General features: G+C 38.5%; 1 protein-coding gene across 2 annotated transcripts in view; it reads right to left on the bottom strand.

The window, feature by feature from the left end:
- Positions 1-4,182: 4,182 nt before the first annotated feature.
- Positions 4,183-17,059, bottom strand: part of LOC149177054 (ABC transporter B family member 20-like) — a 295,712-nt gene continuing 282,835 nt past the window's right edge. For both annotated transcript variants that reach the window (XM_089420035.1, XM_089420036.1), the window contains one exon: positions 4,183-6,978. In XM_089420035.1, the coding sequence (XP_089276161.1) occupies positions 5,749-6,978 (1,230 nt within the window). In that variant the 3' untranslated portion in view covers positions 4,183-5,748. The remainder of the gene's footprint in view (positions 6,979-17,059) is intronic.

The following is a 17,059-nucleotide window of genomic DNA, read 5'->3' as shown; positions in this document are numbered from 1 at the left end:
ACTCATTAGTAATAATCCTCTTGTTAATTGCTATTGTTTCTTTAATAAGAAAATTTGTAAGCATAGATGCCTTTGGGCCAACTTGTTAAGAAACTATCAACCAAAAATTAATGTTGACTGCACATGTTTTGATCAATGTTCTTAAGAATCCACAATTAACATTGAGAGACACCCTCCCAAAGTGAATTGCATTATTTACTTGATCCATGGGCTAACTTTTCATATTCCTCACAAGACATCTCAATATTGCTTTGCAAACAAAACCTACCTCAATCGGCTGATGGCCATAGGGTTTGCATAGAACATAGTTATTCATGTAGTAATTTCTCAATGTTAGTCATTTCAATTTTGGTGACTATGCATAGCCCAGAACTTATTTTTATGAACCATTGTACCTAGTGAAGTGAATTTCCTTAAATGCCAAAATCTCCATGTTAAAGCAAGGTTAGAAAATGTTGGTACAGAGAAATGAGGTTCTGGTACAGCTGGGGGCAATCTCCAACTTTCAAAGGATAGTGAGGCCATGGCAGCAACAAAAATATTCAATTTAAAAACTAGTAGTATTTAAAAAATGTAGAACTCATTTAAGTGGGTAACAATGAAATCCAATCAACCAACGCATATGCTTTTGCATCAATTAAGCCTTAGCTTGAGCAATAGTGGTATTTTCATGCCATGCAGTGCACTCTTCACTTCATGTTTTAAGCCTGTAGATCATTAGTATCCAATCTTTCATTTGGTTTATAATTTAAAATTCCCTTTGGAATTGTTATTTAATGTAACAGTTGTGTGGCATTAAAACATCACTTAAGGCTCAAGTTCATCTCTTCTATTGAATGTTCACTGCCATATTACAATATTCATGAATTAAAACTGCGTGCCTGCTCTCCCCCAAACGAACCTGAGTTTTGCAGTTTATACTGAGCCGACAGATGCCAATATTAAGGTATCCATATTGACTGATTCTGTGTCACAAGCTGAAGTGAACCTGCTAGTTTCTTGGTGCAAGCTACAACTAGAAATGTTCTAAATCTAAGTACGCTGTCCAAGTGGAACTCTTAAATGAATTACTCAAAAATGCTATTAAATCATTCATATAAACATTGGCCCAAAACTTGATACCATTTCCTGATTCTTAAATATCATAGATAAGAGCTCAGTGTATGCAAGCTGAGTCCCTCACATCCTGAAGAAGATTACAGTTACCAAACAACAATTCTGTGTATAGATTATTTGCTGAGGGAATGTGAAATAGGGTCAGTAACTGTTCGTTTTCACATACATCAATTTGACAAAATTGAAACTATGCGAGCAAACAAAAATATCTTGGATGTAGGCTCTAAACTTGCAAAAGTAAAGAAAGGAAGCATCCAGGGATATCTAGATATCCCTGGCTTCTTAGGGACATATGCTGATCAAAACAACTACATTAGCTGGCACATTGATGCACAGATATCCCTGACACCATTCATGAACGCTTCCCAATATCCCCAGGTCCCCAGGACCATGCCATACGTGGGGAGGAGCCTCCCACGCCGCTGGGGGCACATCCACATGAAACCTTGTCTTTTTGAAGGCTAGAAAACAGTTTAAATAACAATCTATGCATCAATCCGGAAAATTTACATTCATATTTTCAGCAATAACAGTTCAATTCATCTTCACAGTAATATGGTGGTACATTTGCAATCTTATTAATGAAAGATGTTTTTGACTTTTCAATTAAGCACGCTGTTCAACCTAATACTCGGACCAAAAGACATTTAATTGTGTATGAAAAACAGTATTATTAACTTAAAGACTAAATACATCTGATAATGAGAAACATTTCTGACATTGTGTTTCTGACATTGAAAACATTTTAAATTGACCAGCCTTTTCAGTCCCTGTGATAATGTAACGGAAACATTCAAACCATTCGATTAAGACGAGTATTTTATTAATGCAATCCTTGTCCAATTCAAACGTGTCACAAATAAAAAAATCTCTGTCCGAGTATAACATTGTTTGGGAGCTCACATCGTCCTTATTTCCATATGATGCTGGAGACAGCTGTGCCTATATTTCTCTTGTTATATAGCATGAATAACATAGCATTTCTTTCTCGAATTGCTGTATAGATTGCATCTTGAGTTTCAAGGCACTAACATTAATTTTATACTTCATGGCCCAACTGTATACGTCTAGCCTGAAGTATACGTCTTTCTTTAACTGGTCCGCCCCCTGTCAACATTTTTAGCGCTTCATCAATAGAAAGTAATCAACTTATCACATAAATATTGGTACTAGATTGTAATTCTCACAATACTGATTCAAGCATTAAGGCTTCTTTTTAACCTTGATTAACTGGTTCTGGTTACCGTCATGTCTTTCAAGTCTGTTAAGAAGTCCCAAACTCAACCATGAAACATATCCAACATAGAACCTAAATCACCTGGTTCGTGTTGTCATTATGTCTTTCAGGTCTGTTAAGAAGTCCCAAACTCAACCATGAAATGTATCCAACATAGAACCTAAATCACCTGGTTTGTGTTCATTGGGAACAATGAAATTCAAAAACGTTCACCAGTGCAAAAATAAATGATAAAGTTTGTCATTGAATACGATAACGACAATTAGGTGAATTGCATTATAGCTTCATATATTCAAACAAAAAACAAAACAAGTATTTTTTAAACTTCAAATATATCACATCAAATTTCTAGATATATATATATATATATATATATATATATTCTTTTAAAAGTTTTTAAATTTAAAGAAAAATGATCTTAACATTTACTTCTGAAACTTTTAAGAGGTTTTGCATGACCAATAAAAATTTCCATTCAATTCTTCATTTCTTGAGAGTTTGAAGAAATTCGAGCTTCTTTCTTAAAATGCGCCATATGCAGTGACTAAGCATAGAACTTGGATACATTCCATCATTCCCCGAAGAGTTATTATTGCATTGCACCCGTAACATCAAGCAAACTGGAAATGTAAAATATCTGCGTTAGTTTTAAAAACTTATAAATGATGAACAATTGTGATGAAGCTAGACCTGAGAAATATTTACCTTCAAGGCAAAAGCAGAGACTGACATCAGAAGCATTTGATGCCCTACAAAATATGCCGTCACCCTTTTTCAAGTTTCCTTTCCTTGCAGTTGACGTGGGCTCCAGATATGTGAAACAGAAGTCCTTTGTAGTGATTTTCCACAAAGATGTTTCAAGGATACTCTCGCTACAAAAAGATATTGCTTCAGCGCTTCTAATATATAATTTAGCTTTCCACTTTGCAAGGAATTGCCAAAATCTCATCAACTCATATTGGAATCACATTGTCAGTTCCAAGATGTTAGTCTGCTCTAGATTCATTTGATAATGGTTTTCTTCTTGAGAAAACAGTCATATTGCTCCTATCACAACTGTGACAGATGGCTTCAGCATAACAGACAAAGGGAAGCTAATGACTCCTACTTTAGCATTTAATAGCAAGTTGAGGTCAGAACATGGTGAAAGGTGTGGTACAGCTCTCTTTTATAGAGAGGCTCTCCTTAGCATTGATTATTGAGACATACGGTGAAAATCGTGTATGAAGTTTGCTTGATTCAACTACCAAATGAGGTAAAAGAATCAAAGAAGGCAGATAAGCCAAATACAGACAATTTGTGTTCAAAGCATAGAGGTAATGAGCACTTTCAAGCAATTAGGTGAAGCCCTAATTCCACAGTCAAATCATGGCAAGACATCCACAGAGTAATGCTCATAGATATTGGAAGCAGGCACATATCTTGATTCTTTACACCGAGTTGAAATCCTTTGCAACTTGAGCCTCAATCCAGATAATCCAAGTTGGAGAATGATTACATATCAAGCAGAACTGAAAGCTGTAAGATTGAAAAAAACACCATGTCCATCAAAAGCTTTCATATTATGTCTTTTCATATTGATACTGTGAGAAAACGATGCCAAAGAAATCCAGCTACCATAAAAAGGCCAGTACAGCACACAAGCTGAAAGAATTGATCCATCTTCAAGATTGTATATTCAAAAATTACACTGAACATATAATATTTTCAAGAAAATATAGTGAAAGAAATCTAGCATGCCTTGTACTCCTTTAAAAAAGCCACAAATGAAGTGCCAAGCATCCTTTGCTGTCAAAATTAATTGACTATGAACCCGATTAATCCACTCCTGGACATACCATGCATGAAAGAACTGGAATGACCAAAAGAGCCAAATAGGACATGGTATTCTTTTACGCCCTTGGTAGGGACCCTTGTACACATTTAACAGCAAACTATTTGAATTCATCATCATAAATAATATCCTTCAGATCCCAGCATCTTTTTCATCTGGTTGAAATTGAAAGAAGATTTGCCATATCCCAAAGTGAAATGCTTGTATTCCTTGAAAGGATGCCACAAATTAGGTGCCACATGTTCTTTGCTCACAAAATTAAATAAAAAGGAGGAGCCAGATTAATCCACTTGTGGAAATATCATGCATGAAAGGGCTGGAATATCCTGAACAGATAAATAGAACAATGTATTCACCACATAAACCCTTGGTAGGAACCCTTGTAGACATTGAACTGCCAAAAACTTCTTTCCACGTGACCCTCATAGAAGATACCTTGAGTTCCCAGCATCTTCTTCCTCTGACAGAAATTGAAATAAGCTTTGCCACATCCCAAAGAGATACTTGTACAATTTGTACAGAAAAAAAAAGCACCATGCTTTCTTTCAAGAATCAATGACTTTTACCCATTACCAAAATCTCTCAAGATGAGAAACACCTTGTACAGGAACCAAGATTTTATATTCAAGAATCACACTGAGCATATAATATTTTCAAGAAAATAAAGTGAAAGAAATCTAACACGCCTTATACTCCTTTAAAAAATGCCACAAATGAGGTGCCAAGCATCCTGTGCTGTCAACATTAATTGATTATGAACCAGATTAATCCACTCCTGGACATACCATGCATGAAAGAACTGCAATGCCCAAAACGGCCAAATAGGACATGGTATTCATTTTTGCCCTTGGTAGGGACCCTTGTAGACATTTAACAGCAAACTATTTGAACTCATGATCATAAATAATATCCTCCAGATCCCAGCATCTTTTTGATCCAGTTGAAATTGAAAGAATATTTGCCATATCCCAAAATGAAATGCTTGTATTCCTTCAAAGGATGCCACAAATTAGGTGCCGCATGTACTTTGCTCACAAAATTAAATAAAAAGGAGCCGGATTAATCCTCTTGTGGAAATATCATGCATGAAAGGGCTGGAATAACCTGAACAGATCAATAGAACAATGTGTTCACCACATAAACCATTGGTAGGAACCCTTGTAGACATTGAAATGCCAAAAGTTTATTTCCACATGACCCTCATAGAAGATACCTTGAGTTCCCAGCATCTCTTCCTCTGACATAAATTGAAATAAGCTTTGCCAGATCCCAAAGAGATACTTTGTACAATTTGTACAGAAAAGAGAAAAAGCACCATGCTTTCTTTCAAGAATCAATGACTTTTACCCATACTTAACCAAAATCTCTCGAGCTGAGAAACACCTTGTACAGGAACCACCAACTGCAGAATGGCATAGTGACAAACTGCTGTTGAAAATACAGCGCACTGTTTTAGGTAAATGCTCATCATGTGATGTCCCATCAGTGGTGGTGAAGAGAATAACTCTGGACTGGACTGGAAACAATACAATACAAACTTTCCAATTAGCCTTCAGAAAACTCAAAGCAGTTTATGTTGGCGCAGGGATTTACCAAAATGGGGCTGCATCAAACGCATATAAAGACCATTCTTTGCCATCAGTGAATCATGAGTTCCCTCTTCAACAATACAACCACCATTTAGAACAACAATTGTGTCCACATGTCGCATCATTGCAATGCTGTTCGCAATAAGAATTGTTGTTTTGTTCCCCATTATCAATGTATCCAGAGCTTCCTGTACTACACGGCTCGACTCAGACTCAACTGTAGAGCTTGCTTCATCCAATAATAATATCGGGGCATTCTTCAGCACAACTCTAGCAATAGCAATTCTTTGCTTCTGACCAGGAGTTAGATCGACTCCTCGTATACCCACATGAGTGTCATATCCATGCGGCAGACTGCTTATGAAATGATGAGCATTTGCTATTCTTGCTGCTTCCTTCATCTCAGATTCAGAGGCATTGTGTCTTGCATAAATAATATTCTCTTTTATGGAAGTAGAAAAAAGAACAGGCTCTTGTTGAACAAGACCCATGTGACTTCGGAGCCAACGCACATTAAGTGTTCTAGTGTCCTTCCCATCCAGGAAGATTTGCCCAAAAACTGGGTCATAAAATCGCTCCAGAAGGGCAATTATTGTGCTTTTGCCTGAGCCTGATGCTCCCACTATGGCAACAGTTTGACCGCCCTGCACTTTAAGATTGAAATTGCTCAAAACCATCACATCAGGACAAGTCGGGTAATGGAAATCAACATTTTTCAATTCAAGTGTTCCATATACACTGGAAAGTTTCGACCCAGAGGTATCATCTGAGTCAATCTTGGGTTTCCGATCAATGACTTCAAAAACTGAAATCAGAGACTTGCGTCGTTTCAAAATATACGGAGCTAGTCCAAAAGGTTCTACCAGTGCAAAGGATGCAAATGAAAGGATCATGTATTCTTTCAAGACTCTGGACACTTTTCTTTGGTCCCTATTGACAGTCATGGCTGCATACCATAGAAGGAGAGCATTGCATGCAAAAAGAAGGAATTGTGAACCACCAAAAGCCATTCCAGTAAGATGTGCATGATAAAAGCTCCATTTAAGAATACTTTCCAACTGTACTTTATAAAGTTTCATCACCTTATTACTAGCACAAAATGCAACAACGGTATATATATTTCTGACTGCATCCTCAAGAACTGAAGAGGCTTTTCTGTGCATTTCTTGAACTCCCCTTGAGAACCCAGCAAGCCATAGTTTCTGAACAAAAAGAAGAGATAACAGACCACTTAGCTTACCAAAAAGTAATAATTATCACAAAGTTCAAAATCATATCAACTCAGACTGTTCACCCGGAAGAGAATAACGTTCACTCTCATGAAATGATAAAGCACTCCGAGCAGATATTGGCAGACCCAAAATACATTACGTCATAGTTATATCAATATGTAGTTATGCTAAACATGGAATAATAAAACCTACATAATCCCAACTAGAATTGGATGTCATTCCTTTTGAATACAAGTGTTACGCAGCATATTTTTATCTCAAGAACATAAAGGAAACAAAGAGAGGAAGACAAATACCATTCAGATTCATATGTTTTACATCGATGTCTCAAATTCAATTCATCAAAATGAATAAAAGAGTCTTCTGAATGTTCTCAAACAGTATAGCTGCAGATGCACATATTCTATCATTTTGTAGAAAAGGGAAGACTACAGTTACAGATATTCTATAAAAAGAGATCATTTCATGAAAAAGGCAGATAAAAAGCATAATCAGCAAGTTATTTTGACATTAGATCATCTACACGAACAGATTTCTTGTTAGAAGTCATATGATTGTGTCCACAAAATAATAATTATCCCTCATCATGTAGACATTCTAATCATAGCCCTAAAACACTCCTGAATTCCCAAAAAAAGGCACGTTTCATATGCTTCATTGGCCCTGTGCCAATATGAAGTAGAAGCATCGCTTACCTTTATTTCCTACAAAATTCAATCTTATTAGGATTTCTGTGACTGTAATATCCCAAACCTTATTCTTTTCTTACTGCTTTAACCTTTCTTTATAAGACTATTCAGATGTTTCAATGTTTTCTTATATATATGTTGCCATCATCAAGATATTCATTTGTAAACTTCACATAATTCTTAGGAATGGAACTCTTTTCCATAATTCCGGTGTTTTCTTATATCTATGTTGCCATATTCAGGATATTCATTTGGAAACTTCACATAATTCTTAAAAATGTATTTTTCTGCAATACATTGGGATCCGCGTGCATTGATATCCACATGCTTTCAATCATAGTAGTTCTAATCGCTAATATTCAAAATAATAACAAGTCATACTTGTCATGACAAGAAAACAATTTGAAACCCGGTAAATACCAAACAGATGCTCAGCTTTGTAACATACAAACATCCAGAAAAGCATATTTCAAACAAGTTTACGGGTGCTCCAACAAGGCATTTCACCCCAAAATCAAGATTTGCAACAATGACAATAAGCGAAAGGTAGGTATTTAACTGGACATCCCTGTGGAGATTGAATCTCAGCAATGTCAGAAATTTCTCTTGGACAGTAGTCTCAATCAATCCTTGTTCCTAGATGAAACTTTGCAGTGTGTCAGTTTTTAGGGTAATAGATCCAGGTGTTTCAACAATTTCCCTTTGTGTAAAAAACAGCAAGCTGTTTTTTTCTGTTAACACACCCCCACCATCTGAAACCAAAAAACGCAGCTGAACATCACTAAATTGATGGAATCTCAGCAACCTTCACAACAAAATCACTTGGACAGTATTGGTCTCCACTGATCCTTACTCCTAGAAGAGAGCCTTGCCGAATGTCTAAGTTTTCAAGGGGATTATATTCAAGTATTTCAACTTTTTCTCTCTCTAAAAAACAAGAAGCTTGCTCTTTCAATGACTGTAAGTCAATTACGATGAGGTCAAAGATAGAAAGGCCTTGAATAGAGAGTGTGGAAGACAATTTGCTTCACTTTAGAAACCCTAGCAACTTTCTTGTATAGGAGATTTAAGGTGAAAACATGCAAGACACTAGTTCCTTCGATGGATAATGTTGTGTGTGGAGCATGATTGTTCAGAGGTCTTTGTTTCAGCCGGATGTATACCCCGGGAAGTTTGTACACCCCTCCACGCGGGGTGGTGCGGGGGTCCAAGGGGGCCGATCCCCCCCAGCTGGGAGGTCTGAGGGCCAGCGGTTCCCCGACGGAGGCTCAAGGGCAGCGCCCCGAAGCTAAAAACAGATGTAAAATTGCCTTGTAAAAGTATAGTAATTTCTAGTCAATCTGGGTCGTTCATTAGGCGGATGATCTGACGGTAGAACTTATGTTTAGTTTAGGGTTTTTTGCCCTAGAAGGCAACCCCTCTCTTTGTATGACGGCATTGTATTTGAGGCTGTGAAATAAATGTGTATTCTCTGAGCGAGAAACAGAGAGGTGAGATTGTGAGAGAAAACAAAGAATATTACAGTGGATCTGTTGTAGGTTGTGTCTCTTCATTTTGCTGGATAATAGAAAGGAAGGACTGGCTATTCGGGGTGGACGTAGCCCAAACTAGGTGAACCAAGTATATCTGTGTCTCTCTTGTTTTATGCGTTTATATTTCTGCAATATTTTATGTGTTCCATTGCTCCGTAATATATAATTTTCTAACAGATAATTGATGACAAATTTTGGAAGAAGAGTTCACAAAAGATATTGCACTTTTTAATGTCATTTGAAAACCCTAATTTTATAAATTTCCTGTAAAATGGAAGAAAATAGCATTAAACTTTACACAATTGAAGCAAGCATCACTTTAGGAATCCAAAGAAAACCTCTCCATACAAAACATATCCTATCCAAGACAATTTGCACTCTACTTAGCCAATGCCTCCAAGAGAAGAACTCACTAGTGCGCACTATTACCCACCACCTATAGGTAGTGTATATAGGAAAAATAATTTCTTCTAGATGGTCCTCAACCAGCAGCCCCTTGCAGCCACCAGTTAGCTCGATGTGCCATTATCTCCGCCACCTGAGCCAACCATGTGGTTCTTCGCCCACTCGTTCTGATTGTATGTTTGAAGGTGGGCCTCCTGACCCTGAAGATATGGCTTTTCATTGATATAGTTGAATAATTTTCCTTACTTGTCATGGGCACTTGTGGGCATGGATTGGTGGAGGGATTCAGCGGAAACAGTGGGCTAGGCCTGTATTCTTGACTCCATTTCCCGATTCGGGCATTAAACTTGTATCCTTGTCCCGTGGGATCTCCTTTACTGGCCACTAGCTTTAGGGTTGGCACTACTTGGGAAATCTCGACTTTGGTTGCGTGGTCCTGCTTCCCGACACCACATACATCACTTCCTTCCACTCATTTTAGCCCCATTCATCTCCTTTCCCATCCAGGTCCACATGTGTCCACTGGGTCCACATAGGGTTAGCCTCGCCCTCCCCTTGACCACACCTTGGGTCAAGCCTAGAACGATGCCTCAAAGGTTGATGCAGCTAAAAAGAAAAAAAAAAGCATAATTTAGCCATTCTCAAAATGAAATGTAACACAAAATGCAAAAGATGGCCATGGCATACAAATTTAGCACATGGGCAAAAGCCAAACATGAGCTCTACCCCTTATCCATGGCCATCACCCTGGTTCATATAGGCCCTAGATGAGCCCCCTCCCCCTGGTGGACAATGAACTGTCCCACCTTAAAGGGGTATCCACTGCTATATATTAAACATCATGTTCTCATCCCCTAGAGCACCGAGCAATTATGAAGAAAAATCAATCAAAGGCAAAAAGCATAGGATGAAGGGTGGAAAAACAAAGGTTGGGGTAATTCATGTATGACGATTTGCTCCCTCCTACACTCATATACTCAGGTGTTCGCTTCCCTCATTATAGTTACCCTCGTACCATGACATGTGGTCTGGATGATTCCCCTGATCCCCACTCTATTCCATTACTATATCATTTTCCACATGCCACTTGAAGGATGTATCATGGACATGTCACCCCCCTTTAAAGGTTGAAATCACCTAATAGGATCCTTAATTAACTCCTTATTCAGCCTAGAGACACTTGTACATGCCAAATCCCACTATGGAAGGGCATGCCACCATGAAGTGCCCCATTGATTCCATGACTTGTAAGCTCTTTTACTTGATTGTTCTAATTATTTGTTGTATTGGAAGGCAAGGGGACACATTGGATCTTATGCAGGATTGCAGGTGGGTCTCCATTTGGGCCTTGGTTTCCCTATACAAGGTCCTAGCCCTCTAGTGGCAATTGAGAGTTGAGAGCAATGGGCCTCTAGCATAGCAAAGAGTACTTCATAGATCGCCAACACCATTCATTGATTGCTCGTGTTCCACCTTTTGGATGAGGATGATGCCCCTGGTTTACCATGCTCAACCGATTCCACACTTGCACCATACACTTGGCAGATGTTCCAGGGTCCAAAGGATATCTCCCACTGCAGAGGGAGGGCTTATGTCATCATCCTAGCCTTTATAGGTGGTCTACATGCATTTTCGATCAACTTGGAGACCCATGAGGATGTCCTTATGCCCCCCACACCCACTTGGGAGCACCATAGGTTCTTGCTTGGAAAACAAGGGGTCAACCCCTTGTCCACTATGTTTGGAATCCATTTTTACATTAAGGCACGCCTTGGACTTCATTAAGCTTCCTCAAAGGCCCAACGACTCACTATATTGATCATTATGACCTCTTGAGAGGCCTAGTTATTGAGTTGTTTTGGTGGGCTTGTCAGCAAAAGTATTGTTATTATGCACATTATTTTATTTTAGGGGCATTATTAGTCTAGACTCCAAATTAGGCCATTCGAATCCCTTAGAGGATTGTATAAATAGAAGCAAGATGATTCATTTTGATCATCATCATTTGGATTGGGTTATTCTCTCTTGTGCGATTTTTGTATCCCTTTTAGAGGATGTGTTTGGATGATATGAATGAACTTTGATGTTTGGATCTTTCTCTCTTGTCTTGGAGCTTCAATATTGACATAATATGATGATTGGATATACTCTTTTGCACATGTAAGTAATATTTTCATGGTAATTCTTGTTATTTACTGTCACATGAATGTTGCTGGGATTTTTGCTATACAAGTCTGAAATTTACTGCTTTCTTGTACGAAATTGTGGAAATTTTGATCTTTTATAGCGTTGCATCATTGCATAGGCCATGTGTGAATGTTCCTAGAGATTATTTTATCAAAATATATCTTGATAAGTCTTCAATTACTGCATATCGAAGTATAAATATCTCAAGTAGTTGCTCTCATGCCCTAGTTGCTATGCAAAGTTGCTTGAAGACCTCCTTGATTGGGTGAACCTCTTCTAAACAATAAATTCTCCTTGACTCCATCTCTCCCAAAGGATAAGGCACTAATCCTTCCATATGTGATCACTTTCAAAGCTTATTTCTCTCACCTCTCCTTCTCTTTCTAGGCCTAGCCCCATAGGTAACCTAGGGCATCATTTATCTCACGTTCTAGCCATCAAAAGACTTTGATCTCTTGTCCACTGTTAGCGCTCAAATCTGCCTTAGGCTGAAGAAGGCAAAATTCAAGGCAACATCAAACCACGCTCAGCCTCGTAGCTAGCCCTACGAGGACAGGAGAGGGCTCTCTCCGGGTCTATCTCGGCAAAAGGTCTTCAAAGGGGCTGAGATGACCAATAAAGAATACTGAATTTAGGCTAGTAAATTGATAGGAAAATGGGTTTTAATGGATGATGGGGTTTTCTGGGCCACCTGGGGCAAAGAAACAGCTTGAACAGAGAAATATAATCAAAAACACAGATTATCTCCTGAGGCAAGGTAGGCAAGAAATTTTAACATCAAATTGAAATTAAATGAAACGGCAAGACTGCTGAGGAGTTGACAAGGGCATAGAAGATGAATCCTTGTCAAACAGAAGAAAACATTAAATATGAACAAACTTAAAGGCAGAGCATACAAATTATGAATTCTACCTTAACACTTCATTTGTTCAATTGAAAACGATCATGAAATGAAATGAACACATAACAGGCTACATATGAAACAAAGGATGACACAAATGTTAAATTTCATACCACAGGAATCTCAGGGGTCAGAGCTGCATTTTTTATTAAAATCTCTGTCAAAACTGTACAATAGAAGCTCTGTTTTTCTCCACCAGCGCTCAGAACTCTCTCTCCCCACTTCTCTCACTCTTTACAAATGTTTTTTAATACCATAAATAGCTCAGAAGAAAACCGATCCATGAAAAGATGGAACTGTTTCAACTGGCACTATGAAAAATAGTAAAAAGCCACTCATCGGTTCCTAAAGATCAGCGCATACATATCTGTGACCAATACAAAGGCGGAAGCTGTAGTGTGAACCCTCCAAAACATAACTGAAGACTAGGATAGGCAATCTGTCCCTATTTTTCTGCTCAGGATCGATGTCTTCGTGGCGTTCGGTCTTTTACTTTTCACCTTTCATTGCCAAGTTACATTTGCCATAAAACCGATTTAATAAAAATAGTTTTGAACAAAACTTCCGCCCTTTGATAAATGGAAACAAAGTTCCGTCATCTCCTCTTTAATGCTCACAACCTCCAGTTGAATTGCCAAATTGACGGCGAAAGCATTAGGCATGGGTTCTACAGTCAACCACGTTTTATCTTTCATTACTTGCAGGCCGGTTACATCGCCTTGCATTATTCCAGCTTTGAGGATTGACCCATGAAAACTAATCCTGGAGCGTAGACTAACTAAAGACAAAAATAGGCAATTGAACCTTTGAATGAAATTGCCACATATGCTCTTTTAGATGAATCGAATGCCCACATATTGCAACGATTGCCACGTTACATTTTCCATGTGCTTATCACCATATCATACATATACTGATACCTTTAATTCATTTGAAGAAGGTTCTATCATAAAACAACGATTTATATATAAACAACTCAATGCAGCCATCAACTATGCGAATAGACCGTTTTCCTTAAAATACTGTGTCCATTTCCACTTTACTCCATGACAACATACACTGATGGCCGCATTAGAACTGGCAGTGATGATGTTCCACTGACGTCTGAGAAGATTCCTGTGACTCCATTAAGATGATAATAACAACTGGCCGTTTTTGAAGGCGTCTTTATGAACACAAGGCCCTGGGGAGCATGCTAATTTCGAATGTCCAGTAAAGTGTAGCTTTATAAAAATGGGCACGCTGTATTATAGCAAACACAAAACTCTGTTGACTTTTCTGGCAAAACAAATTATTTGGCTAAAGCCAGGATTTTCCATATCAACCAGAAGCTAATAACAATCAAAGCCGTTAGTGTACAGACGTAAATATCTGAAACATATACCAATGCACATTGAAACAAGAAATTGATGATTTTACTGAGCCACGTCCCAGCGCCACATACTACCATCGTCACAGCAGCAGAGAATGGTACTTCCATCATAAGATATAGCCGTCTGTCTAATAGGCTGTTTGCAATGTGGATGTGATAACCTGGCAATTAAATTAGGATGGCTTCAATACTCGGCCACTTAAGCTTGTGATTACAGCACCTGGACCATCCACCCATGCTAGACATAGAGAAAGAAAATTATATATGACCCATGCCTCATATATTTCCCGAATCGAATTGATTTATCGCCCATCACCAGAGACATGAATGACATTGTCGCATATACCGGCACCATGAAGATAATGCGAACAATATATTGCTGATATGTTGGCTCTGTGTAGTCCAAGAAATGTCTGTAAATATGTGATATTGCCAATGAAATCGCTATAATAGTGCATGGAAATGCTACTATTATGAAAAATATGGAAGCCATTTATTCCATGATTTGTTTTACATAAGCAAAATCAACATAAGCACTAAGGTCTGCAGTTCCTGAGTCAATTAAAATATGAACAAATTTGTGCTTCCTTATGGCCTGTAAGCTATCTGAAATTATTCCATTTTGTCCATAATCAATGATGAGGGCACCGCCACCATCTGATGAAATCCTCTTTGCAATATTCTTTGCCAATTATGCTCCAACACATTATTACAAACTCTGTTTTCTAATTCCCTTTTTTTTAAATTTGTTGATTTTGAATGAAGGCTTTTTCTTTGTCTGCTTGCAGGGATAGGCGCTGATGAAACTGCTGCCATTTGAAGAGCTGGAGAATTTGATACATATTCTAAAAAACATATTTAATGGTTTCTTCTTCAAAACATGGTTTTGAAGAAGAATCAATCTCACATTTGACTTGACAAGACGGAGTCTAACATCCACAACTACGCTAGGGTTTCCTCTAGAGACCCTAGCTCGAAGATCATTTCTTGCCCTATATTTTGTGAAAATTTCATCTATCGCAGCAACAGGAAATTATTTTCCTAATTGTTAATTTATTTAACAATCTATTTCCAGTTTGCTACAGCAAATACCAAATAATTCGCACTATGATTTTCACAAATAAACTAAGGAAGAAAATAGCATTGGAAACTAAGAAAATATAGCACACACACATCAAAATGACACTGTTACTTTTCGACAATTGTCCTGGAAAAACCCAACTTGGGGAAACCAGTGGCAGTGAGGGTTTTATTATTATGTAGTAGTGAAATCTGAGTACAATAATCTGGATGTCGAATCTGGCAATCCAACAAAGAAAAATACTCGCAGAAATCTAGTGAGAAATTTTCCTCACCCCACAAGAAAATTTGGCTCTGAAGATTGACCTCTAAAACCCTCTACGAATTGCTTTGCGTCACCCTCTGTGTGGGCTTTGTGCAAGCTCCAATCCGTACAGCCTGGATCTCAATCTGAGTTGCTTCTTCAGTTTGCCACTAACTCTGGAAATGCTTCTCTTAGCCTCTGCAAAATTCTTTTGCCATCGGAACACCGAAACGACTTCCTGAATCTGCAAATCGAACTGCCTTTAGAAGCTACGATGCAGTCCGTCAGCCTCATTGTGGCTCTTGTGCCTCTCTGCAAATGCACTCATTGGATCTGGAAATCTTCCTCCAGCCTCACTGTCTCTGCCCCTCACTGTCTCTACTTCCTCACTGAAGCTCGAACTCTTCGGCAACTGACTGCTGCTACTCTAGAAAATCGAATTCTCCAAGTGATTATGGTGTATTCTCCAAGTGCCCATTGATTTCTTCTTATAATCCTCTATTGGAGCACCAACGACCAAGATTAAAACTTAATCAATGGCTAGGATCATCTTAAAGTCAATCCATGTGAGTTTCTAGACTATTCTCACCTTGACTTAATTAATTTTGATTAATTAACTAGTTTTCCTAAGTTTAGACTTGGGAAATATTAAAAAATTGGTTAATAATCTAATTAAGTCATCTCTAGGTGGAATTTCCATAAATGATTTCTAGGTTTTGGAGTTCTCATGCATTCTAGCCTCTCCACCAAATTTCGTGGCTAGAACACATGCGATGCTACAAAAACTAACACTACCTCTTAGCGAGGATTGTGTTCTCTCTAGTGCTACACATCTTGTCACACACCCTGTCTCTATCACCTCATGTCACATTGATGATGTCTGGCCATACTACCCACCAACCACTACACAACTCTGATGTTGCGTCTGTTCTACTATTGACACTGCCATATTGCTGCCCACTTTGCATTTGCACTGCACCTCCCTCTCATTTGTTGTTGTTGCTATTGTCACTACTGAAACTGAGAAGCATCCAAAATACTGAATCATCTGTGTTCAATATGATGCAACTGTCTCCCGAGTCCTCACTGCTACTAGCATCTGCATTGTCACTGAAGAATCTGCGTTGCTACTAACTCTGCACTGAGCCACCTGCTCTGCTGTCGACATTACACTGCACTCCTCAACATCTGACTACTACTTGTCTACAACTGTCATTCTAGTACTAACTGCATCATCTGCAACTGATCCATCCTGCTATTGTACTGTGGGCCCCTATAGCAAGGCACTGATCCATGAGGTGGACTCCTCAAGGACCCTACCCATTCAGCACACTAGAGTTTCATAATCCTCTTCTTCCTAGAACTAGTGCCTAACTATCTCCTTTCAAGCCTAGTCCCTGGCTGGGACCCTTCCTTTCTTTCCAACTTGCACTAGACAACTCACACTTCCTCCAGCAACTGGAAGTCGATCTACTGCCCAGATTTGCATTCTGGCTAACTTGCACAACCTCCTCTAGCATTCTCATACGGCCATTGTTGCAGAGCTGCAAAATCTGGAAACTCAAAACTAAAGAAAATAAACCCGAAAATCTCCCTCTTTCCCGTTGCTCAGTTGTTGGATCTGCTACTCGCACTCCCTTC

This window comes from Pinus tabuliformis, chromosome 4_1, assembly GCF_031772625.1.
Source record: "Pinus tabuliformis cultivar Carrire ecotype Pingquan chromosome 4_1, CPIR1, whole genome shotgun sequence".
Lineage (NCBI taxonomy): Eukaryota > Viridiplantae > Streptophyta > Pinopsida > Pinales > Pinaceae > Pinus > Pinus tabuliformis.
This window is presented reverse-complemented; position numbering and strand designations above follow the sequence as displayed.